The sequence below is a fragment of the Pelodiscus sinensis genome, chromosome 12, assembly GCF_049634645.1.
Source record: "Pelodiscus sinensis isolate JC-2024 chromosome 12, ASM4963464v1, whole genome shotgun sequence".
Classification (NCBI taxonomy): domain Eukaryota; kingdom Metazoa; phylum Chordata; order Testudines; family Trionychidae; genus Pelodiscus; species Pelodiscus sinensis.
Genome location: NC_134722.1, coordinates 39,878,708 through 39,888,103, shown reverse-complemented (window position 1 = coordinate 39,888,103; position 9,396 = coordinate 39,878,708). Strand labels below are relative to the sequence as shown.

The 9,396-nt window shown below is 62.2% G+C and overlaps 1 protein-coding gene across 1 annotated transcript; it reads left to right on the top strand.

The window, feature by feature from the left end:
• Window positions 1–6,717: 6,717 nt before the first annotated feature.
• LOC142831168 (uncharacterized) lies at window positions 6,718–8,427 on the top strand. Its single transcript, XM_075940709.1, has 2 exons — window positions 6,718–7,607; window positions 7,803–8,427. Exons 1-2 carry the CDS (start codon window positions 7,058–7,060, stop codon window positions 8,312–8,314), a joined length of 1,062 nt encoding a protein of 353 aa, XP_075796824.1. The 5' UTR covers window positions 6,718–7,057; the 3' UTR covers window positions 8,315–8,427.
• Window positions 8,428–9,396: the final 969 nt, after the last annotated feature.

Below are 9,396 nucleotides of genomic sequence, written 5' to 3'. Positions count from 1 at the left end.
GCCCCCAGCGGAGGAGAAAGTCGTTCTCCTGCCGCTCTGGCAGGTGCTTTGCACCCCTGGCCCTTGAGCAGAGTCGCCCTGTCGCCTGCCTGGAGCCGCTCCAGGCCCCAGCCCCCGAGCTCTGACCCCGCCCCCCGACTCGTCTGTCCTTGCCGAGGTTGGGCTTGTTGTCAGCCGACACTCTCCCCCCATTGCCCTGAGCGACGCCCTGAGTCTCCTTCCCCTCCCCCACTGCCTCCACCGACCATGCTCTGCCCGCACCAGGGAGCAGGGACACCTCACGCCTGGCTTGCTCAGTAACGGCATAGAACAGGGGTTGCAACAGTGATGTGTCTGTTACCTCCCAGTGCAGCAACGTCTCACCTGGGCAAGCCCTGCCCCTCACCTTCTCTGGCTGGAAGATGATACTGCCCAGGCCCTGCAGACAGAGCCTCCGTATCTCCGGATTGGGATCTTTGGTCCATTCCATCAGCTGTTCCTGGAGCTCCGATCTGGTGACTGTGGTGAGGATGGAAGGACTCCGGAGAAACTGGAAAGAGAAAATCAACATCAGCTGCAGGAGCAGAAATCTGCCTCTCGGTCTGTTCGTGCGCCAGCATCTTTGCCAGCTGGTCACTTCCTGCCACAAAAAATCTCTGGGGGTAAGGAGCCAGCAGCTGGTGTTTGAGATGGTCCATTCCCAGAGGGGCGACTAATGCACAAGCCCCTAATGAAGCCCAGGGAAAGGGGAATCTCTGGGCATCGCAACGTGTCCTGGAGCGAGCCGTGGCAGAAGAAAATGAAACCCCAGGCAAAGGCGAGGAGAGAGGCCCGGCCTCAGGGCGCTGGAGAAACATCTTCTCTTGTCACATGGTCCCACGGAGGCACATCCAGCAAGGAGCAATCTCACCCTGCCCCCCACCACTCTGCCCGGCCCCACTAGGATCCACGTGGGCAGAGGAGCCGGCTGGCTGTGGCGTTGCCGAGCTGCTGGCGATGGGCCCCGGTGCCTGCCTGCCTGCCTGGGACGGGACCGAGCTGCTCTGCACAAGCCCACATGTGCCTGGCGGCTCCGGAATCTCACCTCGGTGCAGAAAGTCAGGGCGATATTTCTCTGGGGCTGCTCCTCCTGACTCTGCATGACGGCGATGGCCTCTCTGAGCACCGCAGGGAGCTGTGGGGTCTGGTGCTCCACCATGGCTCTGGAACAGGACAGAGAAAATGCCCGGAGTTACCAAGGGGAAAGAGCGTCGCTCTCCCATGGCGGGGCTGAGAGGGCCGGCGGGGGCAGAGGAGGGTCTCCCACTGAGCTCCCATTGCCCAGACTCTACCTTGCGATCAAGCCCACCCCTTGGGAGAAGCGCTGGCGGGAGGCCATCATGTCCCAGCCCTGCTGCAACTGGATACTGGCAAATTCCTTCCAGTATCTGGGCATGGAGAAAAGGGTCTTCACGGCCTCCAGGGAGGTGCTAGAGGCAATAAAAAGTCCGGGTGTCAGAACTCGACCCCAGCCCCACGCAGCGCAAACCGCACAAGGCCTGGGATACCCGGCGTGGTCAGCAGTAGCCGGCCTCCCCTGGGATGGACCCAGCACCGTGTGAGGGCACGGCCCTGCCCAACGGGCCCTGGCCATGCCACAGACTCATCGAGTTTCTAGCCAGGTGGTTCCCTGGTTGTTCCCATGGAATCAGCATCACGGGCCCCTCCTCGTCCTGCCTGCCTGTGACACGGCCCCCCCGCTGGTCTTGTGCACTCTGTGTGTGCTCTGGCCACGCTGTCCTGGGGTGGGGTCTTGTGGGACAGAGGCCCAGCGGACTCAACAGGCACGGAGAAAAGCCCTGACCCCTCGGCCGGGAGCACATGGGGACGTGCCGACGTGGCCCCTGGCCTGTGGTCGGAGTCAGAGGAGCAAGTGTGGCTCACACGCACACGGGCGCCCAGCACCGCTCCCTCCACACAGACCTGCCCAGAACTGCCCCTGGGCTGTAGGGACACGGCCAGCAGAGGGCCAGGCAGGTCCCACAGGGGCTGAGCAGAACAAATCTGTCCTGCCCCTTCCTTTCCGCCGTTACCTCAAGGGGCTGAGGCGGCTGGATCCCTCCGGGCTGGATGTCTTCTGGGCCCTCCAAGTCCCTGGCAGGCACAGGTCCAGCACGTACTGCACCTGCCTGACGCAGACGAGGAGGAGCTGGGGAAACATTTCCAGGATGGCTTCTCGGTATCCCCAGAGGAAAAGGATCTCGTACAGCGTGTCCATTGCCTGGAGACAGGAGACAGAAATGTCACTGAGCTGTCCCCACCTGCCCATCCGCTCCCATGGCTTTGGCTGTCATCCTGCTTCCATTTTCCATTTCCTTGCGGCTTATGAGGAAGGAGGGTGAGATCCTCTGGGGGGAAGGGAGATGTGATGGCCCCTGAACCGTCTCCTGGTCCTAGAATGGACGCAGATGGGAACCTCCTGGAAAGGGCGGAAAAGTCCGGTGACGTTATTTCCCGTTCTCTGTCGTCATGGCCTAGCCCCGCCCTTCAGCTTGCCAGACGTGACCGGGGGGGCATCACTGCCCCTCTGCCGCCTGAGTAACTCCAGCGCCACAAGCAGCAGGGAGCCGGGGCGATGCCGGGAGGTCGAAGCGGTGTCGGTGCAGACCCCACGTTGCTCCCGGCGACTGGCTTTCCATCACATCCCGGGTTTCAGGTCCTCGTTTTCGCTCCCCCGTCGTACTGGGCTGCTTGTGTGTTCTGGGCTAATGCTCATGAGGAAGGTCCTTGCTGATCTGAAACCGGGATCCCTGGGTCCGGCTCTGGGGTTGACCATCTGTCTGGCTCGTGCCTGTCACTTGCTCCCAGGCCTTCCGAAGGTTGGATCGCTCCTTTGCTCTTCCACGAAATCCCCCCAAGATCCCAAACTACTTGACCTGGGTCAATGGGAACTTCTGTCGGGTCAGTTCCGATCCTCGTGACCCAGTTGTAGGGACCCCGGCCGTGCTGCTTGTGTCACTCTCTCGGATGCTCCGGCTTCGGGTCTGGCTTCCCTGGCTCCTCTGCCACCATGTAGTCCTCAGTTAGGGAGACAGTTTGGCTACGTCTAGACTACATCCCTTTTTCGTAAAAGGGATGTAAATTAGACGTATCGCAATTGCTAATGAAGTGGGGATTTAACTCTCCCCCGTTTCATTAGCATAAAAATGGCTGCCGCTTTTTTTCCGCACGGAGCTTTGTCGGAAAAAAGCGCCAGTCTAGACGCTGATCTTGTGGAAAATAAAGCCTTTTCCGAAAGATCCCTTATCCCTCTATGACAGAGGACTCCTTGGGGTGCTTCCCAGAGTGCTGGCAAAGCCACTGACACCTTCCTCTTGACTCTATGGGGTTTCTCACCACCCCGTCCTCTGGGCCAGATCTCCTGGTCTCGCCCAGCCAGGGCACAGGAGCCCTCCCTCCCATCCACCCAAGAGCAATACAGACACTGAATCCCTGCGGGTCTGAGGAGAGTGCAGTTTCAGGCACAGCTTCTGGGAAGCCAACCCCCAAATAAATTGTTCCCGTGAGCCCCCTTTAACAGTGAAAGGAGGATGGACACACTGATTGCTCCCCAGGTCACAATTGTTCACACAACGCTTGCTAGTAAATAAAAGTAAGTTTATTAAGTACACGCCGTGGGATTTAACTGGTTGCAGGTGAGAAAGGGCAGAGCAAAGTGAATTGCAAATAATGAGAAGCACATCGGTCGTTTTCACAGACTCGAGCTTCTTACAAACTCACCCTCCAACTGTTCTTATTTCAGAAAAACTTGGGTATTTTTCTTTATTTTTCGTTTCGGTTTGAATTGCTCTGTGTGAATCTCTGCTTCCCCTCTGAAAACTGTTCCTAGAGATTTTCTCTGTGTTTTCATTTGTTTTCCTTACTTGCTCTGTCACAGCGCGCAACCAAGTCTGTGTTATCCAGTGTAGCTTTTCTTTGGTAAAAAAAATCACTTTTTTTAGGTCAATATTTGCTTCTTGTGTCCTGGAAGGTCAGCAGCTCTGTCTGTGTGTCTGTCAGTTAGTAAATCTTTGACCCTGGGGAGTTCTGGAAGCAGAGCCTGTAGAGACAACTTTTTCTTTCCGGCCTCCAAATTCTGCACTCAGAGCGGAGATCAGCCCCTGACACGGAGTGTCCCATCTCTGCACTAGAGCTGCAGAGGTGCAGCCTGGTTACGTGGCTGAGACAGTCCTACCCCACAGGCCTGCTGGGCAGGTGCCAGCTGGAGGTGGCTAGAAAGGCCGGTGGCGAGCTCAGTCAGGGCTGACGGATGGGGACGGAGGTGCTGCTGGGGCTCCTGAGGAGCAGCGCAGGGGCACCCAGACGCCATCGCCAGTCAGCAGGGAACCGCAGCAGATGCCCCAGTTTGGAGGAAAGAGACGGCGCAGACAACAAGAGAGGAGCTGGCAGAAAGCAGCTCAGGCGGGGAGTTGAACCCCAGGTGCTCGGCGAGTTTCTACTTGATTCCCCCAGAGCTAGTGGTGCCCCCTCCAATGCTGACAGGGTGCTGGACTGGGACCCGGTGGAGAGGGCACCCTGGGTCCCCTACCCCTCCGCACCAATCCCACTAGGAGTTATTGCCTCCAGCTGCTAGGCCGCACTGCCCTGTGTGAAGGGAGCTGCAGTGCTGACTTGGAGCATCGTGGTGCATGCGGGGTTGACCACGAAGTGAGGGGCCTCAGAGGCCGGACACCCCCTCCGGAGGGGAGCAGGGGGGCTCTCCCCGTGACACGGCTGTGTGCCGAGTGTGCAGTGGGGCCGTGGCCTGACACTAAGAGGGGTTGAAGCCCCCTTCCCCCCCACAGATGCAGCATCCTCCCTGTAGTGGTGAGTTCCCTGCGGGACAGCTCCAGTGTCACTTACAGCCAGAGACACGCTGCGGCTCCTCTCCTCCCGGTGGCTCTTCCGGAGCGCGTCCAGCAGCTGCTGCAGCACCTGCCGGGGGAGCTGTGGTTCTTCCCCCACGGCCTTCCACAGCTCCCTGGCACCTCTGCAAGGTCAGAAACCAAAATCAGAGCCTCCCTGCTTGGCCCCCTCCTGCCTCCCCAGGGAGAGGCTGGGAAGGGGGCGGGAAAGGGGCTCTCAAAAGAGACCCTGGGGGGCAGGGAAGCTGAGGCAGGAGAGTTCCTTCCACAAGCTCTGCATTTATTCCCTTCCCTTAGCAGCCGTCCCCTCGGGAGCTGGGCCTGGGCATCTTCTCTTAGGAGGCCGGGGCAGCCCTGTGCCCAGCAGGGAGCTGGATCCATCCCTGTCTCCGGCCAGGCCCTTCCTGTGCTCTGCCCTGGCAGGAGGGGGGAAGGGAAATCAGGGACTGAGGTGGTAACAGCCTCTCCCTACCTGTCCCATGGCAGCGCGTGGGCCACGCAGGCGGGAACCACGTCCCGGGGGTGGGCGCGAGCCAGCAGGGCGATGGTCCCCAGCGCGGCTCCTCTGGCTCTGGGATCCCCGACGTCGCGCAGCCAGCTGAAAATCTTTCCCACGACGTATCCAATCTGGAGGGAGCCACACAGCTGAGGGGGGATTGATCGAGAGCGGCCTCCTGCCAGGCCACCCCCCGGGCTGACGGCGCTGGGGGAAGGGCTGGAGCGTCGCCGGCGTGGGGCCGAGGGAGAAAAGGCCCCATTGAGAGGCCTGTCGGGAACGTGACCCCTGAGTCTTTTCCCCAAGAGACCTGCCTGGCGAAGGGCCCAGGGCTCTGCCTGGCTGAGGATTCCCAGCACAGCCAACTGCAGCAACGCGGCCGCACGCCCCACGAGGCAGGTTGGTTCTAGGGGCCCTGGACAAGGCCTTCTCCTGGGGTCATTTGATGACCCTGCCACTGCCCCCAGCGCAGCCTTGGGAAGTCAACAAGCCGCTCTGGGCTCCAGTTCCCGGGTGTCTCGCGGGCCAAATTCCTGCCTCCCCGGCGGGCGATGGGGCTTAATTGAGCAGGGGAGCGACTGATGCTCAGAGCCTGCTAGAAAGGGGCTGAGCCGACCTGCCCCGCACCCTGACCCTGTGCCCCAGGGCCGGTTTCCTCAGAGCCAGTTCTCCCAGCCCCTCTCTCCACATGCCCTGCCCCTCGCCGGGCGTCTCTTACTCGCTCCATGCGGGCGCTGTGCTGGGACACGGTGGCTCTCGGCGCCTCCTCTGCCGCCTGAAAACTCTCCAGGGCGGGGGCCGTCAGAGCCTTCAAGGCTTCCAGCAGCAGGGCTGTGGGCTGGGCTGAGGCAGGCGGCTCCCCGAGGGTCTGCAATGAACAGGGACAGAGCCTGTTGGGACTGAGCATTTCCACTGGGCAGCTGCCCTGGGACACTCGCTCCCTGGGGGCTGGCAGGGCCTAGTGAGCACGGAGGAGCCACCTGAGACCTTTTGTGGAGCAGCCTCACCCGGTGCCGAGGGTTCTCCCATCTCTCAGCCCTTCCCTGGTCCCCTCTGCCTGAGGAGAGATGGGAGCCTCTCAGCCGGGGCAGGGACCCCAAGGGCCACCCCACTTCCTCCATTCCCTGCATCCCCCTCCATAGAGCCCCTTGTCCTAGGCAGGTTTCTCCCCTAAGTGACCGGGGATTTGTGGCTGGTTCTTTGGGACCGGAAAGACCCGTTCGGGGTAGGTGGGATTGGGTTCTAGATCCCCTCACCTGTGTGTTAGGCCCAGGGCTGATTGGGGCACAGAGGGAACTGTGGTGTCTGAGGGTATGTCTACACTAGAAAGTTAGTTCGAACTAACGGACGTTAGTTCGAACTAACTTTCCTATGCGCTACACTAGCGCTCCGTTAGTTCGAACTTAATTCGAACTAACGGAGCGCTTAGTTCGAACTAGGTAAACCTCATTTTACGAGGACTAACGCCTAGTTCGAACTAGCTAGTTCGAACTAAGGGCTGTGTAGCCCTTTAGTTCGAACTAGTGGGAGGCTAAGGCTTCCCAGGTTTCCCTGGTGGCCACTCTGGCCAACACCAGGGAAACTCTATTGCCCCCCTCCCGGCCCCGGAGCCCTTAAAGGGCCACGGGCTGGCTACTCACTTTGTGCCAGTTGCAAGGCTGCCAGCACCCGTGCCTGCACAGCCTGCACCTGCCACAGGATGAGCCAGCCATCCGAGGGCTCCCAGCCCTCCACTGCTCCCCACGACCAGCCTGGCGGCTCCCGGGAGCCTGCCCGGGGGCGCAAAAGGCGGGCGCCCGCCTGGTCAAGTGCGGAGATCGTGGACCTCATCGAGGTTTGGGGGGAAGCCTCAAATGTCCACGATCTCCGCACTAGCCACCGGAACGCGGCCGTCTATGGACGCATGGCTGCCAGCCTGGCCGCCAGGGGCCACCAGCGCAGCCGGGAGCAGGTGCGCTGCAAGATTAAAGACTTGCGGCAGTCCTACTCCCGGGCCTGCCTGCCAGGGGCTGACCCGGAGGCCTGCCCCCACTTCCATGCCCTGGACCGCATCCTGGGGCCTCATGCCGTCCCTGCCCCCCGGGACGTGATTGACCCCGGGGCAGAGGGACCGCTCCTGGACACCGAGGAGGAGGAAGAGGGCTCTGAGAGCCAGGAGCCTGCCGCCAGCCTTCCCAGGACCCGGGACCCCCGAGGCACCCCACAGAGCCGCTCGCCTGCATCATCAGAGGCCGGGGAGGCGTCCACCTGTGAGTACCCTCGTGTTCCCCTTATGTGTACGGGGGGCTGGGGCGAGAGGGAGCCCCGGGACCGTGCGCCTGGGCCTTGCCCACTACGGAGCAGCAGCTGGGGATCCTGCAGGGGCCCTGGCCTTGCAGAGGGGAGCTGGGTTTCACACACCTGGGCCCCTGGGGTAATTGACCGCTGGTCTTCTTGCACCACAGCTGCAGCACCGGGGACTGCAGGGCGCACCACACCGCCTGCAGCAGCCGCCCGCGCCCGGGCAAGCAGGACAGCCAGGAACCAGGAGGACTACCAGAGGCGGCATCTCCGGTTCCTGGACCGACAGCTCCGTCTCCAGGACCACTGGGTCCAGGAGGACCTCAGGCTGCGCCAGAGGAGTCTGGAGGCCCTGGAGGAGCAGGGCCGTGCCCTGCGAGGCCACCTCCAGAGCCTGCTAGACCGCTTTCCATTTCCTCCTCCCCCTGCTCCCCCTCTTGCTCCCCCTCTTGCTCCCCCTGCTCCCCCTCTTGCTCCCCCTGCTCCCCCTCTTGCTCCCCCTGCTCCCCCTCTTGCTCCCCCTGCTCCCCCTGCTCCTCCTGCTCCTCCTGCTTCCGCTCCTGCTTCCTCCACACCCCCTGTCCTCTCTGCCCCCCCCTCCACAACCATTCCCCACCGACGCCCCCGGACCCGCAGTGTGGCGAGACGGGAGAGGCACCCAGACTCCCACCCCTGAGCTTTCCTTTCCCTTCCTCCCTTCCCTCCCCTCCCCTTCCAGCTCCCTCGTCCCAGGTTTCCCCCTCCCTTCTCCCACCTTCATTCCTCCCTCCCCCACCCCAGTTCTCTGAAATAAACAGACATTTTTGTTGGAAAAACAGGTGTCTTTATTGTACAGTAGATAGGGAGGGGAAAGGGGAAGGGGGGGGGTAGGGTGGAAGAAGGCCCCGGTGGGGCATGCAGGGAGAGGTCAGTCCTCCTCCACCTGGAAGCTGTCCCGCAGGGCTTCCCGGATCCGGATGGCCCCCCGCTGGGCTTCCCGGACGGCGGCGGTGCGGGGCTGACCGTAGTGTCCAGCCATGCGGTCAGCCTCAGCCATCCAGGCTGGCAAGAAAGCCTCCCCCTTCCGCTCACACAAATTGTGGAGCACACAACATGCCGCCACCACGGGAGGGATGTTGTGCTCGGCCAGGTCCAGACGGGTGAGGAGGCATCGAAAGCGGGCTTTCAGTCGCCCGAAGGCCCCCTCCACCACGATGCGGGCCCTGCTCAGCCTGTTATTGAAGGCCTGGCGGGAGGGATTGAGGTGTCCCGTGTAGGGCTTCATGAGCCAGGGCTGCAGTGGGTAGGCGGCATCCCCCACCAGGCAGACGGGCATGTCCACGTCCCCGACCCTGATGTGGCGGTCGGGGAAGAAGGTCCCGTCCTGCAGCCGCTGGCACACGGAGGAGTTCCGGTACACCCGGGCGTCGTGTGCTTTGCCGGACCAGCCCACATTTATGTCCGTCAACTGTCCCCGGTGGTCACACACGGCCTGCAGGATGACGGAGAAGTACCCCTTGCGGTTCACGTACCGGGACGCCTGGTGTTCCGGGGCACGGATGGGGATGTGCGTCCCGTCGATGGCCCCCCCGCAGTTGGGGAAGCCGAGGGCGCCGAATCCCCGGATGACGGCATCCGGGTCGGCGAGGCGGACCACCCTGCGGAGCAGCACCCGGTTGATGGCCTTGACCACCTGCGGAGAGAGACACAGCAAAGCGTCAATCAGTGGGGCGCCCGGGTGGCTGGGAGCGTGCGTGCCCTGGCAGTGCCCCGCGCCCC

Bases quoted from the DNA above. Each gene is read 5' to 3' on its own strand.
- LOC142831168 (XM_075940709.1), top strand. From the start codon at position 7,058: ATGAGCCAGCCATCCGAGGGCTCCCAGCCCTCCACTGCTCCCCACGAC. The intron at 7,608-7,802 runs GTGAGTACCCTC...CTTGCACCACAG, and splicing joins GGCCGGGGAGGCGTCCACCT to CTGCAGCACCGGGGACTGCA.